A 27,742-nucleotide genomic window follows, 5' to 3' on the forward strand; every position below is an offset into this window, starting at 1 on the left:
GATCAGGGGCTGCTCTGCTGGGCTGGCATTCCCAGCAGGCCCCAGCTCTGAGAGGACACCTCAGAGGTTGTTACAGCTCCATAAAACTCCTCTCCAGGGCAGGCAGATCTGGGAGGCACCAATTCCTCTCCCATCCCTCCCCACAAAGTGTGACTGAGCTGGATCAAAGAGGTTTCTCAGTGAATCCCCACGTTCCCATTGCAGCAGCTCCAGGGAGCTGGGGAGGCCCAGGGGATGCTGCTCCTCACCCACCCCACAGCACCTGAACAGGAACACTGGGCCCTGCTGCTCCCTCCGAGGGTTGCACCGAGGACTGGTCCCAAAACACGGCCCCAGCAGAGTAAAATGCAATCTATTTTATTGGTTAATTATGTACAGGAGATTCTTGATATTCACAGTAACATCAGACAAGTTACTGCCACAAAGAGCAAGAATAAAAACAAAACTGACAGTCCACTGTAAACAAAACTAGAAATCCTGCTGGATTGGGTGGGACTGGCTCCAGACAAACTCAAAAGGCACTCAAAGAAAAGCAACAAAAGCCCTCTGAGGGACAGGGCCCGGCTGCTCTGAGCTCCCTCCTCGGTGACATTGCGGAGGCACAGTGTGTGCAGGACACAGAGACAGGCACAGGGTGTCACCCCCGAGCAGGACAGACACCCGAGCATGACACGTGTGTCATCCTTGGAGCCCTCCCGTGCTACCAGGACAACTCTGAACTCAGCAGAGGGGCTGGGGCTGCCCCAGAGCTGCCGATCCCGCCCGAGGGAGCTCAGGCTTGGCTCAGGCTTGGCTCAGGCTCGGGCTCTGCCACAGCACGCAGTAACCTGGCTGAGAACACACCGTGCTGGTGGCAGGGGGAGCCTGGGACAGGGGAGGCTGCTCTGGATTGTCACAGTGAACTGGGGAGAGCACAGCCATGGCAGGAGGAGCAGCCCTTCCCCAGCTGTGCCCCAGGAGCTCAGAGCAGAGGGGACGCAGCCTCAGCACAGGGGACACAGCCTCACCTGCTCTCCTCAGCCACCTCCCCTCTCACCTTCCCTGGGCAGCCCAGGGTGCCCAAACCTCCCTCGTGCAGGCTGTGGGAGCAGCTGGGGCACCTGAGAGCCTCGTGCCCAGGTGAGCCCTGCCAGGGCAGTGTCCCCTCCCTGGGCATGCTGCAGAAAGCTCTGTGCCCTCTCTGGGGACAGCACGGGCAGAAGAGAAGCTCATTCTGGGGGGAAACAATTCCAGGGGCACGGGTGGTACAAACAGAACGAGGCAGAAAAGCTTAACAAGAACCAGACTGACACTGATGAGCCACAGCCTGATCTCCAAGCCATCCCTCAGAGAATTCAAGTCTGGCCACTTGGATACACAGAAAAGTGGCTAAAAGGTGACAGCAAGATCAGGCCAAGCAGCTTCTGTTCCAAATAAAGACACAGCAAGAGGTATATGAGGTGACAGCGCCACCACACAGCCACTCCTCACTCCAGCCTGTCATTGTGATGGCAACAATTCCACCCCCTTCCAGAAAAACCAATGGCAGCAGTGGCAGTGTCACCCTGAACTCCTTCAGGGGTGCAAACCTCCCACATCAACCACCATCCCCAGCTTTTAACAGCTCCAGTTCTGACAAACACTCAGATTTCCTCTCAGTTCCAGCAGGAGTGGGAAGTGATTGTCCATTTTCTCTGTCCAACACTCACATTCCTCCAGCTCTCCAGGGGTGGGGAGGGTGAGATTTCTCCTCCCATGATTATCTGGAGGGCACAGCAAAGTTTTACCTTTGTGACAGGTGCAGAGAGGGCACCAGAAGGTTCTGTCACAGACAGAACTCCCTTCAAAGATCAGACTGGGGAAGGAAGCACTTTAGCACTTTTCCTGTCTCTCAGCAGGAGGTGGCTAGAACTTTTCCATGAAAGTAACTTCGCCTCTCTCACCCAGATGTGAATTTGCTACAGAAAGCAGCTACATAGGAACCTAAGCCTGCTTTTAACTCAGTTCCTTTTATTCTCTAGTTGCACTGTCCAGAGAAAACAAGATGTCCAAATAAACACTTGGCATCAGCCCAGGAGGGCTTTCAGGAGGTGCAATTCAAGCCCTGGTAGGAGCAGTTGTGGATTTCCTTACAGAGGGTGGGAGGGGGGACAGGGACAGCAGCACCAGCACCATGGAGCACCCAGGCACACAGGGATGGCCTCACCCTCCAAGGCTCAGGGGCTAAAATATCTCATTCCAAAGATCAGCTTTCCTCACACAGCTGCTGCCACAAGTCACCAGCAGCATCTTCAGGGGAAAAAACCCTTCCTGAGTGTGCCCAGAGGCTTCATCCCAGCGGGATTCTCTGTTCTCATGGCCTGTCCCAGACACCAGCCCCAGTCTGAAAGTGCTGCCTGTTCTCAGTGCCTTTCCCAAATTCCCACTGTCTTCCCTTCCAGCCAGTTACAGGCACAAACTGGGCAATCTGGGTAGAGAGAAGACCCCAGCTTTGCACCACCTCCTCCAGCTCTGCACAAGCTTTTTAACATCCAGGTGCTAAACCAGGGCTGCTCCCCAAGCCTGGCCTGGCATCAGCCAGGCAGGAGGGTGGTTCTGCCCCCTCACAGCCTGTCCTGCCTGGGCACTGGGCAGAGCCCACAGCACTGACTGAGCTCTTCACTGTCCCCCACTGCAGAGAGAACCTGCACCTCCAGCATGGGCCCACTGTGATTACCAAGACAAGGAGGAGCCATCTGGGTCAGGAGTACTTTTTGATTAGCCCACGCTGCTCCAAATTTCACTGAGAAGACACTGAAGGCTGCTGTGGTCCTGTATTTTCCTTCTCCTCTTCCCCAAATCTCTCCTTTACAGGAATGTGGTTGTTTTCCCTCTTCACCTCCAGCCAGGAATACCCTCCAGCCATTTTAACTTTAGTGTCCTGAAATCATTATTTAGCTCTTGCCTCATTTACAGAACCAGTTCTAGTAACCCAAAGCTTAGTTCTAGTTCCATCCAGGGCAGCTCCACATGAAGTACCTGTGGGTTCAATGGTTTATTGGGAATCTTTCTGCCCTGTAAATACAGAACCATTATCTGTTCCATAATTGGCAAGGGAAAGCAGCCCAATTCAAGTGTTCTCCCTGGAGGCTGAGTAAAGCTGCTGGATACATCAGATTAACAACACTCATCAATCATCTCTGGTGGGCTTGGAAGGCAATTTCATTCAATCCCTGAAGCACACAGCTCATCCTTGGGTCAAAGTTCCTCCCTTGCCAGGACACACCTGAGCATGTCTGATGTGCAGCACCAAATCTTCCTCTGAGGCTGAGTCCTACAGCAAAAGGTGTCATTGGCCCCAAAAACCACAATGCCAGGGCAATCTCCTCCCCTGGCATTATGTACACATTGAAAAAAAAAAATCAAAATTAAAACAGCCATTCACACATTATTGGCAACTGATCTTTTCCTACTGTTCATTAAACCCTCACTGATGAGCATTTACAATTTAAAAATAAAATAGTTTTTTTTTTTCCTTTTAAAATAATTTCTACAGTTCTGTCAGCCAACTAATTTCAATCACAGCATAATCTAAGAATAAAGCAAATCCTGGCCAAGAATGGCTGCCATGGACTCTCAGGAGTCAAGGGGAGCAGCGTGTCCCAGCTCCTCACATCCCTGCACCCCTCCAGGAACCTGTAGTGAACTCCAGTTCATTTTCTTTATCATGATTCTCTTGGCAGCTTAGGAATGCTCCAGTCCTCGGGTGGCTGCACTGGCAGGGAGCAGAGGGGTGGAGAGGCCTGTGGCACCCCCAGTGCTAGTGGCAGTGCTCTGTGATGTCCACCACCACTGCCTTCTTCCAGCTGAAGAAGAAGTACCCGGTGCCCGCTCCCGCGGCCACGGCGATGCACAGGTACCCGTTGTAGGTCATGAAGATCAGCATGAGGAAGTAGCTGACCACCACCTGGATGATGTGCAGCACAGTCTGCAGCAGGTGGGGCAAGCTCAGCATCTGCTGCCTGGGAACACAAACCCAAACAAGTCAGCAAACGGATCAGGTGGGAAATGCACATCCCCAAAGAGAAAGGGCCAGGACAGCAAGGAGGGCGTGGGGTGGCACAGAAGGTGACACCAGCCTGGGCAGGGACTCCTGGCACCTGGAGCTGTGGTTTTGCTCACAGAGCAAAACAAGCATGCAGCTTGCAGGGAGGACACAACTTTTAGCTGAGAAACAGGCTTTGCCAAGCTTCTTTTACCTCCCTCCTCATTCAAAAGCTGACTGGCTCCTGTTCTGCACACAGGCCTTGACTACCTGTCAATAAAAGGACCCTGAGTGTTTTCTGTCAGGGCCACTGGATGTAACATCCAAACTCTGTTCCTCAGAACTCCTCCAAACGCGTTCATTACAAAATCCCCAAGCCCATCTGACTCCTTGCTGCTTTCCTCCTTTTGCCCCCATCCTTGAGGGTGCCCAGGTGTCCCCCATCCTCCAGTGCCACGCAGCATCCCAGTCTGGAGCCAGGACACTCTCCAGAGATCAAAACTGGCTGCACAAAGTTCCTTCTGTGCCAGTTCCAGCTGCAGAGTTGGCTTAAGAAGGAAGTGCAGTCCTTACCCCACGGTTTTGTGTGTCTCCATCAGGATGGTGCCATTGGGGCCGGGCACTGGCATGGAGTTGTAGCGGATGCTGACTTGGGATTTCCGGAGCAGACACTCCCGGGCAATCTTCAGGCCTTCATAAAACATGGCCAGGAAGAAGACAGCCACAAAAGCACCAGCCATTTCTGACAAGAGAGGAAACACCATTGTCTGTGGGCAAGAGAATGTCAGCAGAGTCACTGTGGGATTGAACCCCCCTGTGCTGCACAGGCCACGGCCAGGCTCTGTGTGCATGCACAGACAGGTGGGAAATGGGAATTTCACCCAGACACTCCCTGCAATTCCACCTATAAAGCAAAAGCAGCAATCACTTTTGCTAATAAAACCAAATTCTTGAACTCTACAAATATCTCCATTTTTCTTTCACCCCACAGATGCCATTTAAACCAGATTCAACACAGCATGTCCACAGATTTTTAGCCCAAGTAACAAAGTAATTCCTGAAACATGGATCCTGAAACACCAACTGCAAACCTTTTGTTTGGACTGCACAAGACAGTGTTACTAACCTCCAGGAGAATTGATTGTAAGTCCAGAGAACAGCAATGGCACATTCTCACAGCTGAAGTGGAAAGTCATGGCCTGCCCAAAACACAAAGAACACCAAGATGAGCCTGAAGAGCTCATCCTAAGGAGGTCACAGCAAGGTGTGGCAATGGGGTTTGTATCAGAACAAGAACTCAGATCTGTTTGTTTGGTCACCACCTAAACTCCAAGGAACTCTGCAGCAGACCTGGTGTAACACACACAAGTGAGACAGGGATGAGATGCTCCAGGCTCCAGTCCCCAGCTCCTCAGGCAGCCCTGGGCAGGAGGCCCTGTCCTCCACAGGACTCCAGGGAAGTGCCTTCTCCTTGCCTTTGGAGCTCCTCTTTCCCCAGCATCAGCAGTGGTCAGGGACTAGGGATGTCTCCATGGAGCTCCTCCTTGGCTCCCCATCCCCTCAGGAACTGGGGTACAGGGCACTTTCCCCTCCCCACCTGGACCTTGTCTGGATGATACAGGTAAGGGTTGCACAGGTGAGTCCTTTGGTCCCCTCCTGCACTGTGCCAGTTGTTGTCTCCCTATGGAATTCCCAATATCCTGTGGCAAACAGAGGCCTAAACACAGCTACACAAGGAGCTAAAGCAGTTCACAGCTGCCCCTGGGTGAAAATAAGGGCTCCTGAGCCTGCACAGTGAATGCTGTGGGAAGGGCAAACAGCAAAGATCCCCAGGCCAGCTGGAGGTGATACAAACTAGGTAAAAACAGCTGGGCATGTCTTGGGCACAGCTGCACACAGGGTTTTCACATGGGAAGTCCTGACCAAGCAAGAGGAACTTCTCTTTGAACTTCCCTCATTGCTTAATTAAGGTTATTTGCTGAAGCTCAGAATTATGATTCATTTCAGCATCTATAAGAATCAGCTCATTTTCCCCAGAGCAGAATTTTACTCTAAAATACCTTTTAGAGAGTACTTTCATCTCTTCAATGAATTGAACATATTTACATTTAAAACAAAACCCACATAAATCAAAGAACTTCAGGTGAACCTGAGCCTGTTACTTGGTACCAGTGAGGATTGGGAAAACACATTAAATGTGCTCAGTCTGTTATCTAAGATGCTCCACCTATGTACTGCCTTCCCTGACAGATTTATTTGCAATATGAATTCAAAATCTGGTGCAATTACTCACAGTTTTCAGCTGCAGGGCAGGGCAGGGTCCTGTAACTATCCAGTGAACACTTGACATTTGTAAAGAAATTATATTTACATGGAAAGTAATGGCCCAGGGATGCCAAAACTGAGCTGAGATGATGGGAAGAGCTTCACAAGGAGAGCAGTGGCAGTGCTGGACTGAGAGCTCCACGTGGGCCATGCCCACCAAGGTTGTTCTGGTGCTCTCCTCTCCTGCTCTGACACTGCTTGCAATAGAAATAGAAGCAGAGATTCTTGGTTCTCTCCTCAGGCACAGAGCTGGCAAACAAACTCCAACTGATGGTTTGCAAAATCCACTCCTGAGAACTCTCATATGAAATAGAAATGTGCCCTCTCTCCCCTCCTTTTGAAATTTCATCATAAACAGACATGTTTTAATAATCTGAAACTCACTCCAAAAGTATTTAGGAAAAGGAGAAAATGCTGGAAAAGTTCCTAGAACTGGCTACACACAAACACTGACCCTCCAGCCATCTCCATGGAAACTCTGGCCAGGATCTCTGCAAAGCCTCAGTGATGCCAGAATGCACAAGTCTGAACCTGCTGCAATCAAAGTCAGCTGGACCAATGCAGCCTTAATGCCAACAGAGCAAAGAGCCCTGGCACTGCTGTGCTCCCCAGCAGAGTGTGCTCTGAGGGTTCAGGAGGGAAGGGAAGGGCACAGCTCAGCACAGCCCCTCACACTGCTGGGCACTCCTCTCAGGGCTGCCTGGGGCTCCCCCTGCCAGCCTGGAGAACTCCATCCATCTGTTTCCTGCAGGGAAAATCTTGCTTTGCATTTCTGCCCTTAGCTGGCTGCAGAGCAGACACCAGGCTGGCTGCTGGAAAGGTTTTCTTCAAGAAAAGATAATTTTGCCAAAGGATCTCCAGCTGTGAAATCCATTCCTGCTCTGTATCCCTCACGCCGCTCCTTCATCCAGAAGACCCACATGGGATCTGGGTTGAAGCTGGATGAATTCCTGCCTTCCAAAGCTCAGCTTCATTTCCAGCTCTCCAGAGCACAGTCTTTAAGAGGACAGGTTACTCTGAAGCATGGCCAAGGAGAAGTTCTCTGGTGAATTCCCCACTTACCATCATCATCATGTCGTGGCCCCCGTGTCCCGAGGCTGTGCTGGTGGGGTGCTGGTGCTCGGGAGGGTGCGAGGTTGGCAGCGTGGAGCTGTTCATGTGGTGAGACATCTTGAGCACTGAGAGATTCAGAAAGGCACATAGAAAAGTGGGACCCTGAAAAACAAACTAACAATGAAGCCCTTTTCTAAACAGAATGTGGTTTCTCTACTGCTGCTGCATGAGAAAAATATTCCAAGGCACTGAGAGCTGCTGCCTCTGGAAAACTCCTGGAGCTTGCTCATGGTCCTGCTCTGGCTACAGAGAGCACACAGCAGGACACGTCAGAGGAGGTGTGTCCCTCTGCACCCTAACTTGATTGAGATGGCACCTGGGGCAAGTACTCAGCATAAAGGAACATTTCTTATCTACTTGAGGAAAAAAACAGAGCCCCTTCCCAAGAGCAGTCTTGCAAGAGGCAAAAATATCACAAGCACCACTTTAAATTGCATATACTAAAGTATCAGATTACAGGATTTCTCTTAATTGACAGTTAAGCATTTTATTGGGAACATGCTTAACACAGAAATTGTGTTAGTTGGAACAAGACCTACTGTCAGGCAAAGGTCTGCAACAGCTACAGGCAATCCAATTTCATTTCCATGAGTTTTACATTGCCACATCTCCCCTGTAATCACATTACCCACAGTGAGAGAAACACTCAAGAGGCTGCCAGTCCCAATCCTTAATCTGGTTACCACAAATCAGGGATGTCTGGACACACTAAAAAAAATAAATAAAAATACCCTCTCTGGTCACCTGTGGGCATGGCTGCTGCACTGGCCCAGCACTGCCTGGGCTGGCAATTGCTGGTGGGAAATGAAATCATCAGGTTCAAACAGCAACAGGAGAGAAAATAACCTGGGAATACCAGTCAGTCCTGAAAGCACAGCATCTGTCCTACTGCAAGTAAAACCAAGGGAAATAAAAAGCAAAGCTTGGACACTTTATCAAATTAAAGTTTAAAAAGAAATGAGATACAGACTTCCTTCCACATAAACCATCAGGAGAGTTTACAAGTGTGTTTTTTCAGTTTTTTAAGCCAAAATGCAGCACTGTGTTTGAACAGGTAGGCATGGCTATATTTAGATTGAAGAGAGGAAATGAGACTCTAGAAGAGCTTTCTGAACTGGAAGTAGCAAATAAAGCCCTGAAAGGCACCTGGTGGTGGAGCTGGCCCAGTGTGTGACAGTGACACTGTGCAAGGTCACAGAACAGCAGTGCCAGTGCAGCCCCATGACAGGGGACATCCAAGGGCTTTGGGGTTAAACTGAAGTGAGCAATGAGAGAAATTAAAGACTTGGGGAAGGTAAGGAAACAAAGTCAGCAGTGCTGGGGACAAAGTCAAGAAAAACAGAAGTAAAACCCTGCAAACACAGAAATTAAATAATGCAGGGAAGCACCAAGAAATGACACCAGGTACCCACAGCTCAGGCATGTTCTCCATCTCTGTGCAGAAGTTTGTAGCCCATCTCTTATTTCATCAGACAACCTCACAATACTCCCCTGGACAGTAACTTGGAATCATGGAATCCAATGGCACTGGCTAAAACAGAATGAATTCCTTATTTCTATATTAGTCCATATTTCTGCTAATATTTTTTAGCTCACTTTGTCCCTGATTTGTGCTTAAATATTGAGACCAGAAAAATGTTCACATGGGGATAAATAGGAGAGAGAACAATTCAAGCAGTAGCTCAGCTGAGACAGAAAAACTTCACCAAGGGAATGGAATGCCCATGGAACACCAATGCAGAATGCCCAGTGTGATTTCCACATGGCACAGCTTGGAAGATTATCCTGTTCAAGAGCTGAAATGTTCTGGCTCTAGAACTGCAGTCCCAAAACACTTGGGAAAAGAATCCTCTGCCAAAACACACAAACTTCAAATTGTCTTTTGCATCAGGGAAGGAAGAAGAATGGCCCAAGTGCTTTAGCCTGAGGATCAAAGGAAAATGTCCTGGGAGAGGAAAGACGTAACACAAGAACTTCCCCTCTCCTGCAGCCAAAATCTCCTGGAATCACAGAACCATGGAATATCCTGAGCTGGAGGGACCCCCCAGGATCCCCCAGCCCAGCCCCTGTCCCTGCCCAGACCCCCCAGCAGCCCCAGCCTGGGCATCCCTGGCAGCGCTGCCCAAAGGCTCCTGGAGCTCTGGCAGCCTCGGGGCCGTGCCCATTCCCTGGGGAGCCTGGGCAGTGCCAGCACCCTCTGGGGGAAGAGCCTTGCCCTGAGCTCCAGCCTGAGCTGCCCTGGCCCAGCCCCATCTGTGCCCTGGCTCCTGTCCCTGTCACAGGGAGCAGAGATTGGAGCTGTCCCTGTCTCCTCCCTCTTCTCTCAGTTGACTGATCCATTGCTTTTCCTCTGAATACAACATCCTCACCAGCTTCTGTCCAATGATTATTTATTCCTTTTAGGATTTCACATTCCTGCCAAGCTCAGCAGGTTCCAAAATGCTCCACAGAGGCCCTGGCTGGTTACCAGGTAAAAACTGCCTTCGTGGCTGGGCTGTGTCCAGCTTTCCACTCCTTTTCTTCTCACTAATCATCATTTGTCTGCAGAAAGGGAGAAACAGTGTTTGTGTTTCAGGATATTTACTCTGCAGGAACAAAGAACACGGTCAGGTGTTCAGGAGTGGCTGCCTGGGCCTGGGCAGGCCTTGGTACAGGTTACAAAGGGCAAGCTTGACCCTCACCCAGGTATCTCCTTCCCACTCGGCCATCCCAGTGCTCCAACACCAGATCCAAGCCCTTGCTGCAGTCACCCAACACTGAAGGACATTTTATGAGATCCTGAGAGGATGGGGTATTAAGTAGCTTAAGAGGAAATAACCTCACCTGAGCCACTTCAGCTGTGTTTTCTGTCACTGAAGGTAACAGTGAATAAATTTCTGTTTAAAAAGAAATCAGTTCCAGTGGAGAAGCAGACTCTGATTTACAGCTTGGGAGATCTCTACCTAAGTCTCAAGGTAAAAAACAATATATAGGGCAGCAGCAGCAACAGGTTAATGGGTGTGTAATATTCCAAGCTGCAAATCCCTGGTTGGTTTGCACAGCTCCTAAGAAACAAGCTGACAGATGTGGAGCTCTGTGTGTCACAAGAAGGTGGTGCTTTAACAAGGCTGACTCCATACCTGAAGGAAAAAAAATCCACCCCCCACAAGTTTCTATTATTGTAAATTCTTTAAATAGGCTTAGCCTTGTACAAAGCCAGCCTTTCAGCAGGTATTTCTGCCTGAATGGGTGATTGATCTCTGGCTGCTGCCTGCTCCATATGTTTGCCCTGAGAGGGAGAGGCACTGGAGCAGATTCCTGAGCATGGAGCCCTGGAGAGGAACCTGCCACAGCCCCTGGCTGCATCAGGCTCAGGTACTCAGAACAGGACAGATCCCAGGGTGTACCTACCACAAGGGACACACACAGAGTGATTTTTGTGCTCTGCAGTAACCTACTGCCTGAGAAAACAAACAGGGTGGAACAGGAGACAGGAATGAGGAAATTCTCCTCCAGGGCTTCTTTCTTTCCCTCTCAGTGCTGTTACCCCAGGTGAGAGAAGCCACAGCCTCCATTTCACAACCCCTCAGATTCTGAAGGAAAACTGCAACTCACAGAGTTACTCACAGGACTTCTCTTTCTTCAAGCAGGAGCTCAGGCAGGCCCTGCTCACTCTGAGGTTTCTGTCCCAGCCCTGCACTGCCCCCGTGGCAGCTCTGCACACCAGGCTGCCTCAGCACAGGTAACCAACCAACACCCAACCACTGCTGCCTCACCTCACACACACCAGGAGCCACAGAGAAGGGGAGGACAGGCAGGAGGTGCCAGGGCACACACGAGTGCAGGTAAAGGTGCTGGATCAGATGAGATGCCAAAGCCAGAGCAGTCCTTTCAAGCAGGTCTCAGCCAAAGATCACTGCCATTACACATAACTCCCTCCCACAGCTCCCCAATCTATTCCTTCTGCTGTGTTCATCCAGAGTCCTGCAGCTTCATAGCAAATCACTGTTTTTCCTGGGCAAACCCCAAGGAAAATACACCTTCCAATGCAGAAACAGGACACACTATGGGAAGGATCTAGCAAGTTCCCAGGAAGTACTTTACAGCCAGCTCAGTGTCAAACAGATCTTCCTTGAAGCCCCAAAGGGAATGAAGCCCCTTTCCAAATCAGAAGTCCAGAGGATTAACACTGGAGCCCTAAATCAATGCCCATTACAGCATCAACTCTTCCCTTCTAAACAGTGCCTCACCTTTCCCAAACCAGTTCAGAAAACCCAAGAAAAAAAATTCCACTGGCTCTGCCCAAAAGGACCAGAGCCTTAAAAACCCTGTCTGCAGTCTCCTTTAGAGCAGTTATTTGTCCCACAGAGAGGGTGCTGCTGCAGTGGCCAGCACAGGACTGGCTCCTGCTCAGAACCCTCCTGACTCCTCTCAGAACAGCTGGAATGATTCATACCCAAAGCCTCTCCACCAACACTTCTGATAGCAAGAACAGGGCAGGAGCTCCCTCTCTTCTGAACAAGTGAGAAACACTTGGCAATATTTACTAAGAATTAAAAGCAAAGTTCCTGAGAGAAAGCCAAGGGAAAATGATTAAAAATAGCAAGCTGGAAAAGCAAAGACCTGTTGCTTACATGATCCCATATGGCTCAGTGCTGCATGACACAAAGGAATGCTACAGAAAAAGCACAGGAGGAATGGAAAAGGCACCCAGGAGTTGCTCTACTTACAGCAGTGCTGCTGGCACACCCAGCTCCACTGGCTCCCAGCTCGTGGTCCCAAGCCCAATCCCTTTTTTGTTTAGCAGTGCTGCCAATGGAGTGGGAGGGAAGCAGCAGCCTGCAGACACTGCAGCTCTGTTCACTGCCTGTGGGCTGCACTGAGCTCCTCATCAGGAGACCTAAGCACTGCTTTTAGTTTATTCAATTTCCTGGCAAACTTTTCCACTTTAACTGCTTCCTTTCCAAATGGGTGGACTTGTGATTCTTCCAGGATGCCAGGGAGAGCTCCAGAGCTGCTTAAAGGCACAGCTGAGGGACACACCAATTCCACCTGCTCATGCTGTGGCCAGGGCCCCTGGGCCAAGCTGTAAGGACACACTTTAAAGACACAGGGAATAAACACCACATTCTTCAGTAATGCAGCAGAACATGTGTTACAGATACACTGCTGTTTCCCAGTGTGAAAATTCTGCCTGGAACTCTCCCAAGCAGCTCCAGCAACCCCAGGCTGGCACTGAGACACAGGGAGGGACTGTGCTGTGCCCAGCACATTTAATTGCACACCTCTGTTTTTCCCTTGCACAATTCCTGAAGAAGGAGCTCTTAGAGCTATATTAAGAACTCAAGGAATGTTTGTGAGCTCACAGCAGAACTGTGGCTTGCCCTGGTACTGCCTCACCACCTCGGAGTCTCATCCTAAAGCTTCTTCCAGAAGTTTAAGGCTTCACAAAAGCTCAACACACCAGAAGGGGTTTATATAATAAATAGAATAAATCAATAGAACAATATAAGAGATTATAATATATTATACACATATATTATATAATATAATATATATTATATAATTAATATAATATATAGAATAAATAAATAGAATAAATAATTTTTATTCCCTTTATAGAATAAAGGGAAAGAGAAGGGCACAGCTCAGGAGCTCCAATACACACTGAGGGTGAGGCTGTACAAATTTGGATTTCCTGGGGCTTGTCCCTGGTCATGGAAGCTTGCTGGATTCAAACTGGATCAGCAGAGCCAAGCAGGAACCCACAGTGTGACACAGGGCACATTCTCCCTGTCTACCTGTGAGCAGGCTGAGCTGTTCCCACCCACAGGTCTCAGAACTTCTGAAGGATGACAGGCACTCTGGAGAATGTCCAGCCAGAGATGCCAGAGGCTGCAGTGCAGGGAGTGGAGAATAATGGGCAAAAAAAGAGCTGAGCAGGGCTGCAGACAACATCTTGTGTTCAGGTTCAAAAGGAGACAATGCCTGGGCAGCCTCTGTGGAAGGAATGCCAGGATGGAAGCAGTCAGCAGGGACAGGCAGCCAAGCTGGGAGCACCCAGAGCCCAGCTCTCCCAGCACAGGCAAAGAATGGGCTTTTCAAATGATGGGCAGGGCTTTCATGTTTTGTGAGGGAAGAAATCCACACAGATCTGATCCTCTGCCATCACCTAATAAAGCCTCAGATTTGGCCTTATCACAAAGCAGAGCAGTAGGGCTCAGGAGCTCAGTCCCTGGGTAGGGACCGGGTGCCCGAAGCTCGCTCGCTCATGCCAAGGCCGCAGGGCTGCCATCCAGCAAGCATGGTGATTATCAGCTCTAGAGTGACTGCAAGCTCTCAGGATTTCAGCTCTGCTTGCTAGGCAGTGGTGCCCTGGGCTGGAGGCTGCAGCAGACGGAGAGAGAGGAGAAGGAGAAGCGCAGGCTGTTCCACGAGATGGCTTTGTTTGGGGAGGTCCGTGAAGGGTCTCTGCTCTTCTTCTTTCTCCTCTAATGGGGTACAGTATGCTTCTTTTATAGGGTTGGAAAGGATCCAAGCTTGACCAATGGGTAAGGGGTTAACATGACATTGCCTTATAGGGTTACAGAGATAGGTTAAGGGTGGAGGACAGGAAAACAGGAATTTTCTTTTGCTGTTTCAGCATTCCTATCGTTCATATCCTCCATGGTGCTTTTCCTAAATCTATGGAGTTTACTACAATCACCTCCGCTGAGGATCCCAGCTGGAACCCTTACAGCACGGTTGTGGATGCTGGAGATAATGACAAAGTTCTGGCACATCAAAACCACTCTGCACTCCATGAGCCATGCCCACAACTGATGGGATTGGCCCAGGCTGAGACACACCCTTATTAAGGTGATCCTGACAAACCCCACAGGCAGGATGTGGGAGGAGAATGAAGCAAACCCACACCAGCCACCCAGGGAGGTCTGGGGGTGATGCTTCAAGCCCGAGTTGAGCTCAGGCTCTCTGCAGCACAGGCAGATCTCAGGGCTGGGGCCACCAATCACAGCCTGCAGTTCCTGCCACTCCAAACACCCATCCCCAGGCCTCCTGCTGCCATCATTTATTTTATTCTTACCAAACCCTTGTGTTTCTTGTACCAATATGTTTGTCCCCCTCTTTCCCAGGTTGCTGTGTCCCCAAGGCTCAGGCTGCCCCTTCCATATGGAGCCATCACACAGCACCCACAGACATGGCAAAAACCCCAAACTGTGCTCCAGTTCCACACTATGGATTCCAGCTGGGATGCTGGCTCACACAAGCTTCCTGAAGCTGCACCACATCATTTGGCAGCTTGATGCAGTTATATGCATTAATTAATGTTTAATTAAAATGAAGATTAAAACAAGATGAAGTATCAGCATATGTTCAATCTTTAAAGTCCTGTCCTCTGCTTTGAATCAAAGCATTCCTCAGCTGTACAACTACAGCAAAGCTGGTCACAGCCACTCAGCACAACCCCCATTACTTGAGGAGAGGCCAGAGCTTTTCCTCTCAGCATGGCTACAATAATGGCCCTTTGATGGAGTTTGTTTTCATAGCAAACCTGTCTGATCACCCTCTTTTAGAGGCTTTGCTAGAAGGGGATGGTCATTCCTAATCTCCCAGCTTCTGCAGACGCCTCAGGAAATCTGTAATCTTTGAACAAGAAGAAAAAATAACCCAGGACAGATTGTTCTTTACAGGACAATATACTGAACTTCATTAAGTGAAGCACACACCATGTCGTTAACCACAGGCCCAGTGGAGTGAAAGGCAGCTGAAAACAACCCTGCAGAGCACAAAACCTCAGACTCTAAGCATGGTAACATCACAGGAAAGGCTGAGAAATGCTGGCAAGAGCTGTGTAAAGGTGACAAAATAATGGGGAGTCAGGCTGAGCCTCCCCTGTGGTCAAGCATCCTCCTCAGCCATACAGAAACTGCAGGAGACAGCAAAGCACTCAAAGGATCCTCGTGAGAAGGTGGCAAAACTGAGGAGAGCTTGCCAACCCCCTCCTGGCTGTAGACTCATTTCTGCAGAGAAGTCTGACCCAGCCCAGGAGCAAACACCTGGAATGCACACAGAGCTTTGCATGGACATCCAAGAGTGATCCTCTACTGTGTCCATCGAGCTGAGACCAGGCAGTTACACCAGATGATTACTGAAGGTACCTTCCAATTTAACATTCCTATCCTATTCCTACTCCTCTTCTATCCTACCCTACCCTACAACACCCCTCTGCTTGTGCTGGCCACCTCTCAACCAACCCCTGCCTTGGCAGCACAGCTGAGATTCCTTCCACAAGGGATCTTCAGCAAGAGGTGACAGAACCAGCACTGTCACACCTCAGTCTGTCCCTCCCAAATCCAGCAATGCAGGGGTAGAAACTGCCCTCATCTTCACAGCAATCCCACACACATTCCCACACATCCCAGCGAACGTTTTCCTTTGAAAGAAGCGCTGCAATCTCAAACTGATCCGTGCCTCCAACTGTTGGGCCAAATCTTGGGGTCCCCATGTGCAGGTGGCTCCCCAGGGCACCCCACTCTTGGCAGGACATGGGGCAGCACCCAGCAGCACAGCTCCTTGCCCGCTGCTGTGGTGACAATGCTTTGGAAGGTGCACAGCAGGCTTGGGGCTCAGAGTCCAGCACTGGGTACACGTGACTGGATCATTCCCATGCCTCTGCAAATGCAACACGCTCCCTGCCCTGCCCAGTGCAGAACAGAAGGAAGGACATGACACCAGGAATTCCACTGGGATTGGCTCTGGCAGCTGCTGTGAATGCCACGGGGTGCAGGTTTGCAAAACAGTCTGTTTGACAGATGTTGCTCAGGGCACATCTGTCACAGAAGCCTGGCTCAAGGGAGGGAGTTCTGGGTGCCAGACAGATGCTGGAGGCTGTCACAAGGCTGAGGACAACTTATCCACACAAGGGACAGCCAGGCAGGGCACAGCAAAATCATTCTGGAGAAGCTGATGTCAAGAACGCCATGACCTGAAGTTTTCAGCAACAACCTGCTCCCATTTGATAAAACACAAATACTTTCAAACCTGCATGAACCCAAATTCACCTCAAGTCCCCAGTGGGACACTTTCCAAGGATCAGAGCACATTCCAGCCTTGGCTGTCTTGAAGAACCCCAGCCAGGGACTATAACAAACCAAGCAAATCCAAAGGGGAGCTCAGGGAAGAAAGCAGAGCTCACCTGGCCTGGAGTCACCTGTGCACTGACCCAGAGCAGAGGGCCAGGAACAGACATGTCAACCACAAGTTGCTTTTATTGCCAATAAATGCCAATCAAGATTGTATTCATAAGGGAGAACTGCTACATCAGCAGGCACTGAAGAGGAATAGTGACAAGGTGACAATTAAAAGGTGACTGGCATCTCTTACATACTTGAGTTTCCCTGTTCATCTGCCACAAAACCTCCCCCTTTTCCATGTTACTGCTCCAAGAGAACAGCCCCCAGCCAGCTCTGCCCTCTGGGCAAAACCAGCAAGGACACCAATGTCCAGTGGGATGTCAAAGCCAGAGCACATCCATTCTGCACCAGGAGTGCCTTGTCCTGCTCAAGCCCACCAAGAGCACAATTTCTTCCATTCTGTACATGGACAGTGGTTTTCCACCCCATTTTCATTTCCTCCACCACCAGCCTTTTGGATCCCTGATTTGCCCCGTGCTGTCCTTTGTTCCCCTTTCTGTCTGGGTGGATGAGGCAGCTGTCCCCCTTTCTGGCACACAAGAGAAAGACACTTTTGGAAAGTGGCAGAATTGAGGCACCTCAGGAGATGCAGGAGCTGAGGAGTGACTGCCATTCCCACAGCTGCCAAAGCAGAGGAGATGCTGTACCACAGCTGACTTGTGATTGTGTCATCTGCAGAGAACAGCACAGCACCAGAGATACCAAAACTGACACAGGATGCCACATCGTGGTGTCACATTTCAGCCCAAACAAACTGCTACACCACATTACAATTTCTTTACCAAACATCCAGGACAGAAGGCATGGCAAACACCAAAATTCCTTATAGCCAAGGCCACATGAATTCAGAGCTAGAACTGACAAGTTTCCATCAAAGGCAATCCCCAGGAGGCATCTACAGAAGCACTTCAGAGCCTTCTGAAGCTGTCAGCCCAGCTCTGCAGACCAGCAGGCCACAGCACCAGAGCTTCACCTCCCTTCCCCACATCATCAGGGCATGACACAGGAACACAGCAACACAAAGCCAGGTCACAAATCCTCTGGATTCAGCACCCAGGGAGGAGAAATCTGGCAGGAAGGGAGGAAGCTTAGGCAGAGATAAGGCAGAATGGCTCAAAGGCCAGGGGAGTGAGAGCTGAGATGCAGGAGCAGGAGGGTGGGTGGGGCTCAGTCAGGAGGCACCTGGGAACCTCCTGCTAAAAACTCTCAGCACTCACTCCTCAGCTGAGGACAGCCAAGGATCCTGAGCAGGGAGGAGACACAGGACAGCACCAGGAAGTGGAGACAGAAAAGCAGGGCTATGTGACCCATATTTTCCAAGATTACATAATTCTTGAATAAACAGATGCTCCCTTATCCTCAGTGGTGGTTTTTGCTCAGATGTTACACAACCAAACACAGGAATGGTGACCAGGGAGATGTGATCCATATGGCCAGAGAGCAGGAACCATCCTGCTGAGAACAAATGGGACAGTCCTGAGCCTTGTAATACTCTTCAAAAACTCTTTAATATAAAAATATATTAATATTTGGAACCCCATCTTGCAAGATGTGTTGTGTAAGATTAGACAACTTCTGCTTCCTTAGAAAAACCAAGCCTAGCAGAGAATTTCACTTCCTATTTCATATGCCCTAATCAAGAACAGTTTCTAGCTTGTATTCCTCTACCTATAACAGGCACTTTTTAAATGAAGGGAAAAGTTTTCTCTCCAAATGAAAAAAAAAAAAAAAACCAAAACAAAACCTCTACCCATTTTCATACAAGGTTCTTTATCATGCCCAACAATTCAGCATCCAGACTCCTGCACACTCAACACCTTCTGCACCACTTGTACCTATGAAAAGGAGCCTGTCTCCCACAAAAATGTGTCTGTCCACAGAGTAAGGACACAGATTATTGTTTGTGGCTGTTCAGTGGCCACATGCAGAAGCACTCCATCTCCAAGGAATGACAGATTTGTCAGGATGCAAGACAGAGAACTACTTGCAAGGTAATCCTGACAAACCATTGCTCCATGGCTGGCTGGAGTGGGAAGGACACACCAGGTTACACAGCATAAACAGCTCTGGCCAGATTGATTTTATGGTGTCTTTGAGCCTTAAACCCTGTGAAACTGTAAAATAATCTCAGGAGACACAAAATGAAATCAGAGCCCAAAAGTGCATTCCCAAGAAAGGAAGCACAAATTTCCTCAGAGCCAAAAGTAATTCAATGTGTCCTAGAAGTGCATTAGTGGGCCTTTAATACAGGTGAAGGATCACACACAGAAATCACACAAAGAATCACCAGGTTGAAGAGACCTTCAAGACCATCGAGTCCAACCCAGCCCCAACCCCTCAGCTCAACCCTGGCACCCAGTGCCACATCCAGGCTTTGTTAAACACACCCAGGGATGGGGACTCCACCATCTCCCTGGGCAGCCATTCCAGAACTTTATCACTCCTTCTGTAAAAAACTTTTTCCTGATACCCAACCTGAATTTCCCTGGTGCAGCTCGAGGCTGTGTGCTCTGGTTGTGTCAGTGCTGCTGGAGAAAGAGCCCAGCCCCAGCTGAGCACAGGCACCTTTCAGGAGCTGTGAGAGTGATGGGGGCAGCCCTGAGTCTCCTTTGCTCCAGGCTGAGCACCCCCAGCTCCCTCAGGGCTTCCTCACAGGGTTTGTGTTCCCAGCCCCTCTCCAGCCTCGCTGCCCCCTCTGGATGCTCTCATCTCAACTTCCCTCCCAAGCTGAGGGGCCAGAGCTGGGCACAGCACTCCAGGTGTGCCCTCACCAGTGCCAAGCAAGGGGCACAATGACCTCCCTGCTCCTGCTGGCCACAGCATTCCTGACCCAGGCCAGGAGCCATTGGCCTCCTTGGCCACCTGGGCACTCTGCTGGCTCATGGTCAGTCAGCTGTGGACCAGCACCCCCAGGTCAGTTACAGATTACAGATGTTATCTGTTATTGCCTCTTTACAGATGTTATCTTGCAACAGCATAAATACCTTTGTCCCATGCAGGTAAAACTGAACCTGAGGGTAATAAATGGACGGCACTGGTTTATTAGAGGCCTCATAAAAGGGAGTCCAGCACAGGTGATTCACTGGAGATTCCCAGATCTTACCCTACTTGCCCATTTTCACACAGTTAATTTTCCCTCTCTGGCTGCTTTTCAACATTATAATCAGACTTAGCCCAGAAAAGACAACACTTGTACAAGTTCTGAACCGACTTTCAGGTGTTTTGAGAATCTGAATAACAAGAAAACCACACTCCAGAAGTCCTGGTTAATTTTTAGGAGGCCATTCCACACATATGATATGACACATACTGGTTTAAGCAATTCACACACGTTTTTCCATGTCCAGCACAGCCACACACATTACCCTCCACCACATGGGAGAGTGTCCTTGCAGAGCAATTCCCTTTCACTCCTTTCTTTTCATATTGAAGCAGTTGTTGGTCTGTAATTACCCTCAGAAGCATGTCCATGTGCAACACAGCATTTTAAGGTGGCCACTCAACCATTCCCCTTGCCTGGAGCTGCCACGTTCCAGCCTGTGTCAAACCTTTCCTCAACAGCCACGTGTTGATGTCAGCTCCTGCTGGGACACCCTGGGATTTCCAGCTCCTGTCAGGGTCACCTGTGAAATGCAGGCTTTGACTAAAGACCCAAGAGCTCTTTTAGAAAAAACCTTTTCTTGCAGAGGAAAAATGGATGTGTGTTCATTGCATTTTGCAGCACCATCCATGAGTGTCCCTCGACACAAGAACCTGGTCTACCACAGCCAAGAATCAAATTCTTTTGTGCCTCCAACAGTTGTTTTGAGAAGCCTCAAGCTGCTCCTGAGCAAAATGCAAGGTAGAACTCAGGTCACAAGCAGCAAAATCCATTCAAGTGGGTTTTTAATTAAGCCCAGGAAGTCAACCTGTGTTTTGGCAGATGGTTAAGGCCAAATAATCCATCACCAGAGGCACCTTCCTACTCTTGATCCATGATCTTGGCAAACAGCAAGTGGATGGCAGAGTGATGTATAAACAGCTTCCAGGCAGTAATGCAAATACTTGTAAGAGTTCAGAGAAAAAATTCATAGCCCAAATCCATAGAACAGAGCATTCTCCCTTTGAAAATGCAACTGAACTATTGGAAGCTTTACTGAAATTACTGAGTCACTGAAAATACAATCTCAGCAAGGTAGAAGATCTCCAGTACCAAGAAGAGGAAAAGAGCAATCCACTCAATTCTCTGGAAAGAACTTATCTTTGGAAGGGCCTTGGCCTCGTGACACTCTTCTGACAGGAAGAGCCATGACTGTAGGGCATGGAAAGCCAGAACAAAAGGCATCAACAATTTTTCTGTGAGTGACAAAACACCACTCTGGGAAAGAGCTTCAAATGCTGGCTTTTTCATCATTTTCAAACCCCTGGACAGCCACAAAGCTGCTAATCCAAAGCAGAAATGATTCAGAGCTAAAAAATGCTGAGTACTTACTCTTCCAGAGACAGGTTTTCCATCTACCAACTCCAGCAGAGCCTTTTTCTCCAGAGAGGCAACAAGTCTGAGAGTGATCAAAGTTTCTCAACCCTCACATAATGCTGACAAGCACATCATTATCTCTATCAAAGGCTAATCATTAACTACTGCTCAGATTAGCTTAGGACCAGAGCAAGCACTGGGATGCTCACACAGAGATCCACAGAAGCAGCTCCTGAGTCTCCCTCACGAGATCTTGGCACAAATGCAAAGAGATTTTAGAACTCTCTGATTAAGTCCATTGCAGAGATTACTTTCCAACACATTAACCAAAACACATTTCAAACATTCAAGTCTCTATCAGATAAATTAGTGGTTTGCTTGCTTCTGGATATTGCAACAAAGCAAGCTTAGTTTATTTTAGTATTTAAGTATTTTAGTACTCAAACTGAGAGAGAGCAGGTTTAGATAAGATATTAGGAAGAAATCCTTCCCTGTGAGGGTGGGCAGGCCCTGGCACAGGGTGCCCAGAGCAGCTGGGGCTGCCCCTGGATCCCTGGCAGTGCCCAAGGCCAGGCTGGACAGGGCTGGGAGCAGCCTGGGACAGTGGGAGGTGTCCCTGCCATGGCAGGGCTGGGACAGGATGAGCTTTAGGGTCCCTTCCACCCCAAATCACCCTGTGACTCTGTTTGCCCCATCATGAAGAAATATGATGTTTTCAAAGCTATCAGCCAGTTTTTAGGAGCATTGGAAAGTGAGGAAAAAACCAAACAACAAGGCAACTAAATAATCAACTGTGCAGAAATTCTTCAACACTTTTTGTAGAGGACAAACCTTGTCAGGGTCACTGGCTCTGGGACCCCTCTGCTTGAAAGCTGGGCCAACAACTGCTATGAAAAACCAAAGGGACAAAGCAGAAACAGTGCAAGAACAGCTGTGCAGTGGCCTGCAACACAAGGGGCCTCGTGGTGGGGGCTGTGGTTTCAAGCAAGAGTTACACAAAATGGGATCAACTGACAAGCAGTGCACATGATCCTGCTGTTGTGATGTCCTGGAGGGCTTTACTCGAGGAATTCAGAAAATTAAGAAAAGTCAGGCTGCTGCCAAGAGGTTTTTTAAGCTAGAAGCAAAATAATCAGAATCAAGTGTATTAGGCTTTACCTCCCATACAGGATATCCCACAGACACTGCTCTGTGCCTTTTATGAAAAGAGCACAAAAATGGCTTTACAAGTATAACTAAGCCTGTAACAGGAACATGAGGGCAGCTGTGAAACTCCCAACTATCTTTGTTTGCAGCTGTTCAGGTTTCAGCCTTCCAGGATCTGTAACATGCTCCTCCAGCACACTTCAGCCTCACGTGACACCACCTTAAACACTAAAGTTCAGTATCCTCTTGAGATAATGTCTTATCCCAAGTTAATGAAGGGCACCAAAGCCAGTGGTAACTTGATTTGTATAAAACTCACCTGGCAGTGAACCCAGAAATCATGACTCAGTCTCTTGTCAAATCCATTAGTCCAGGAGCTCAGACAAACAGGGCATCCAAGAAATCCAGACTGCAACACTGGCTGCATTTCACTTGCACTGCATCCCGAGGCTGGGTGTGTTCCTCTGGAGCTTGTGCTCCCCTTCCCTTACCACTTTGATGTACAAGGGTTGCTTTACCCATTGGAAATGCCCTCCCATGGAGCCACACTGATGGCAGCACTGCAGTGACTGCCCCAGGCTGCAGGAGAGTGAGCTGGGATGGCTCCACTGGGAGCACTGGCTTTGAGTCTGCTCCACGTTTGTGTTTCTCCTTCCCAAGTAAAAGATGCAAGCTTGAAAATGCAGTGCAGCTGTGCCAGTGAGCTGCCTGAGCCCCTTTAGTAGAAAGCTTTTGGGGCAGGGAAGTTAATGGGGAAGCCAGTGAGTGATGGGATCCCTGCTCCCAGCCCAGCCTCTGGCAGAGCCCAGCCAGGGTGACAGGAGCTGCTGCCACTGTCCCAGCACAGTGCAGCCACCCCTTAGAGACACCAGGCAAGGAGCAGCTGGGTCACAGGGATGAGCTCTCCCTGGAGGCTGGAGCTGTATCCCTTTCCAGGAGCTGCTTTTCCCAGCCCTCTGGAGCAGGCCAGCCAGTCTGCTCACACCATTAGCTCAGGATGAGCACTGCATCTCACAGGTGGCCTCAAAGCACTTCTTAATCCTACAGAGCCAAGGCCAATTATATTCTCTCCAATGTGAAACAAGTCTGAAAGTGCATCTGCCAGGCACTCCTTCCCCCAAGAGATGCAGTGCTTAGGCAAAAAAACCAGCCCAGACTGCCAGGGTTCCCCTTATCCTGGTTAGCCAGAAGATCAGCTAAATATATCACAAAGCTCATATTCCAAGCTCCTGCACCTTCATCAGAGAGCGAGATCTGACTCTGTGATAACTAATGAGTAAGTGTGGGAAAAGAGGCTTTATGGAAGTGAAGTGGCTCTTCCACAGCCTCAGGAGAGCTTGGGGCACTCACTGTGAGTTCCATGCCAGAACACCTCCACTCTGCTCCGTTTTCTCCCAACTTCTCAGGATTCTCAGCAGGACATGTTGAGCAAGCAGTGAGAACAGAAGAGCCTCAACCACTTAGAGCATTTGGCCAGTGCTCTAGAGCTCCATGGACTGCTCTAGTCCCTTAGATAAAGGGAAAAGATTACATGCTTGTACAACCTTTTTAGTAGATGGTAAATGCTGTTTACATCTGTGATACAGCAAATGTGAGATTTTTCTAAGATTATATCCACAGAGAGGAAAAGAGCAGGAAGCAAAGCCATTGTTCTGGCTGCAGTCACAGTTGCTGAAGTGCCACTGGAAATCAGCTGGAGACCCTTGTAGATATGAACTGATAGCACAGGGAAGAAAAGACAATGGGAAATGATGTTAAAAACTGGGAAATAAAAAAGGAAAACTAAAAAGGAGCTATTTCATCACCACCTCCTACTTCTAGATTGGCTTCTAAACCAGGAAAATCTAATTCCAGGACCAACAAATGAAAGGCTTTAGAAAGTACAGCAAAATAGGAGTTTAATTTGTTTACAATAACTAGTCCCATCATTCTCTGCATTAGCAGATTCCAGCTTTCAGATGAAAAAAAGGTTCATGAAAAAACCACTGGCATCGTGTTCTCCAGGACCTGATTGGGAACATTTCCAGAAAATTAGATTGAAACAAAATACAATGGAGCAGATTAACTAAGATTGGATTTCCCAGAGAAAAACAAGATAAACTAGATTGAGTCTTTTTCATCCTTCCCTAAGGAAAAATTGCCAAGACTCCCAGTGATTCCTGGCAGACCTGTGGAGAAAGAAGTTCATGCTGGCAATGTGCTTCAGCTCAACTTCCCAAAATTCTGCTGCAGGCTCCTGTTAACTTTCAGGTGACCTTCAGGCCAGAGCAGGGAAGGCAGCTCTGCAGAGCCATGGCAGCTTTCTGTTGGGTAGAGGGGTCTTCATAGCAAATAGAGAAACAAGGAGGAAAGGAGAAAATAGTTGATTTTAGTTTAAAGAACAAAAAGTTCTGTCTTCTCTCAGACCTAATGCCTGGCTGGAAAACAAGCCAGCTGAAAGGAAACTCCTCAGGGCCCTGCTCAAAACTCACCCTGTGAACATGGTAGATTTTGTCATTGGCTTGTAATGTAAAACTGGCAAAGATTATTCTCAATGCCCTCCCTTCTCAGGCATTAAGTTTTTGTTCAGGGATACAGGGTCTCACTAATCCAAATCTTGAAGTTACATTGCAAAGGGAAAAGTGAAGTGAAAATCCCCCCAAACCTCTTTCCCAAACAAAAAACCAAAAAAAAAAAAAAAAAAAAAAACCCAAACCCACAAACCTTGTCCTTGTACCACTGCAAGTCAGAGTCAGTGCTAGGGATGATACCTTTAAAATAAAAAAGCAAACATGCAAAAGTGCTTGGAAAGGTGATTTAATTCCTCCTCTCTACTGGCAGAAATTATCCTAATTCTCAGCTTAGTTAACAACCTGGCCTAGATGAGAAATCTGATATGAAAAGCAGCCAAATCTGAGTAGGAAGTGGTTATACAAAATTCCTCCGTTCTCAACCCAAAGTTGTGTGGGAGCTTGCAATTCCCACCAGTTCTTATATTTTCAGTACCTTGTTTTGGGGGGGAGAAGAACAAAAGAAGCAAAATCCTGCTTATTGCAACAATTTTTGTGTTTGTAGCAAAAAGCATCGCTTTAATTTTGTATTGTACAGCAGAGCAGTCACAGCTTCACCAACAAATCCTGAGTTACAAAACCAAGCTTCATTTACACAGCAACATTCACACATTATTCCCTGTGCCCCCTTTTTAATGAAGGATGGGAAAAAAATAATGCAGAGTCCAAAGCCTGGTGGAAGCCTCAGGAAACATTACATCACAAATGACAGGATTTGGGATCATTAACTTCAATGCTAACTTACCCTATAAGATCCCATATTGTTACTCATGAAAAATCCTGCAAAAGCTTTACTGACCTCAGGCTCAAGCAGAGGCAAGTTAAGATCAAACAGACTGAAAAATCAACTTAATAAACACTTGTGAGGAGTGTTTCATCCACCTGGGCACAAAAAGCAGGACTAGTAAGCATTGTGGAGCTTGGAGTTCGAGCACAAACAGGAAGAATTGGCCTCTGCCTGTGGGAACTGTGTGGTACCACAAGCCCACTGCACACTCAAATACAAATGAGGACTAAAACAAAGCATAAATTAAAAAAGGACAAGTGGCTAAGATGTGATGCTTGCTGAGTGTTGCAGGTTGTGCTGCTACAGCCTCTTCCCCACAATGGCATTAAAACTGGCCAGTGCTGAATGCCAGTGAAAAAAACCAGGAGAAATACACAGGTATAACATTGGGCTAGGAAAATGGTGAAGGGTCTGAAAGGGCCACACCAGGAGCAGCTGAGGACACTGGGATTGTTCATCCTGAAGGGGAAACTGAGGTCAGAACTCACCAGGGGTTGCAGCTCCTCCCGAGGGGCTGCTCCAGGCTCTGCTCTGTCCTGAGGGAATGACCCAGGGCAGCTCAGGCTGAGCTCAGGGCAAGGTTCTTCCCCCAGAGGGTGCTGGCACTGCCCAGGCTCCCCAGGGAATGGGCACGGCCCCGAGGCTGCCAGAGCTCCAGGAGCCTTTGGGCAGCGCTGCCAGGGATGCCCAGGCTGGGGCTGCTGGGGGGGCTGGGCAGGGACAGGGGCTGGGCTGGGGGATCCTGGTGGGTTCCTTCCAGCTCAGGACATTCTGTGATACCTGTACCTACAAAACCTCAATTGAAGTGCCACACCAGGACTTAGCCACATGGGTCTTCACCACTTAAAAAACAAAACTACATTAACAACCAGCCAGATAGAAATACAGGAGCCAAAGCAACAAACTCTCTTCATCCAAGGGCGTATATTTCCCATTGGAAGGAAATTCATGCCCACTTGCTTTACCAAGGTCGGAACAATCTCCTCCCACTGGGAATTTACACCAAATTATTGTGGGTTTGGTTTTTGGTTTTCTTTAACAGAAATAAGATTCTGACCCTTTTCAGGTTTCATTCTAAATTCATCACATATTCTGCAATATAAAAGGAGTAACAATACCCTGCTTAACAACATCCTTTATCCTCTTCCTTTAGAAGTGGAATCATTGATATCTCAATCATTGCAATAAACACCTGAATTACTGCAAACTCAGCTCCACAACAGACCTGGCAACTTCCTGCTCAGACTCAAACATCCAGTCAGTAACTGACAGTACAAACTTCCAACCAGTGCCAGCAAACACCCAAAGCCAGGAAATATCAGCCCTTATTGCCATTCTGACCTCCTGCACATTGTTCTTATGCATTTCAACATCACTTGGACCTAAGGTGAAATTAAAGTCAGCCGGTCTCACAAAGCACATAGAGATATCAGCTCTCCAAGAGGGAGAAAACGACACAAGAAAACCACAACACGCTACAAAAAATTCATTAACCAAACCAACAAGAAGGTGTATTCTTCAAGGTACGAGAAAAACGTGGGAAACTGCTTCAGAGGGGCGGCTCAGACATTTATCCACGCAAGGAACTATTGGGATGTTAAGAACGCAGCGCATGGCTGCTGCCCTTGGCTATCGCAGACACAGCGAACCTGGAGCACAGCAGCACCCGGGGGTCCCCAGCCCTCCCGCCCGAGCCCCACGGACCCCCAGGGCCCTCAGCAGAGCCTTGCGGGCCCTGCGGCTCAGCCCGGAGCCCGGCAGGTCACGGCTCCCTCACGGCAAGGGCAGCTCGGGCCCGCTGTCACCTTGGGAACCGCAGGGCCGGCCTGGGCGCCTCCGGCGGAGCGCGGGGAGCGCTGCCGGCACCCACACCGAGCTCGCCCCGCACCTCCACCCTCACGTCCCAGGGCTGTCCATCCCCTCGGGGCTCCCGGCGGCCCCAGCCCGAGGTGCCAGCTCCCGGCCTGAGGGGAGGGGGGGAGGTGGCCATGGGACCCCTCAGCCAGGATTGGGGGGGGGGGGGGGCGTGGGGGGCTCGAGACCTCCTCGAGCCCGCCCGTCACTCACCGCGCGAGCACCACGAGCCGCGACCTTCGCCCCGCCCCCGCCGCCGAGCCCCGCCCCCTTCGGAGACCCATAAACCCCCCAAGTTCCCGCCCTCAGCCGTGCCCACTGAGCCCCGCCCCTTTC

General features: G+C 49.2%; 1 protein-coding gene across 3 annotated transcripts; it reads right to left on the bottom strand.

The window, feature by feature from the left end:
- Nucleotides 1-341: 341 nt before the first annotated feature.
- SLC31A1 (solute carrier family 31 member 1) lies at nt 342-27,664 on the bottom strand. Of its 3 annotated transcripts, none has more exons than XM_054516953.1 (5): nt 27,620-27,664; nt 7,391-7,543; nt 5,130-5,202; nt 4,577-4,745; nt 342-3,980 (listed from the first exon to the last, which is right to left on the bottom strand). In XM_054516953.1, exons 2-5 carry the CDS (start codon nt 7,496-7,498, stop codon nt 3,779-3,781), a joined length of 552 nt encoding a protein of 183 aa, XP_054372928.1. In that variant the 5' UTR covers nt 7,499-7,543; nt 27,620-27,664; the 3' UTR covers nt 342-3,778. The 3 variants fall into 3 exon arrangements, with proteins under 3 accessions (XP_054372928.1, XP_036249954.1, XP_036249956.1); XM_036394061.1 differs by lacking the exon at nt 27,620-27,664 and adding an exon at nt 12,151-12,336; XM_036394063.1 differs by lacking the exon at nt 27,620-27,664 and adding an exon at nt 12,055-12,130.
- Between the last annotated feature and the right edge of the window lie 78 nt (nt 27,665-27,742).

The sequence above is a fragment of the Molothrus ater genome, chromosome 20 (assembly GCF_012460135.2).
Source record: "Molothrus ater isolate BHLD 08-10-18 breed brown headed cowbird chromosome 20, BPBGC_Mater_1.1, whole genome shotgun sequence".
NCBI classification, from domain to species: domain Eukaryota; kingdom Metazoa; phylum Chordata; class Aves; order Passeriformes; family Icteridae; genus Molothrus; species Molothrus ater.

Coding starts and splice junctions, on each gene's coding strand:
- SLC31A1 (XM_036394061.1), bottom strand. CDS start 12,312: ATGAGGAGCTCAGTGCAGCCCACAGGCAGTGAACAGAGCTGCAGTGTC. Junction 4,746..5,129: donor TACAATCAATTCTCCTGGAG/GTTAGTAACACT, acceptor CTCTCTTGTCAG/AAATGGCTGGTGCTTTTGTG. Junction 3,981..4,576: donor GAGACACACAAAACCGTGGG/GTAAGGACTGCA, acceptor TTGTGTTCCCAG/GCAGCAGATGCTGAGCTTGC.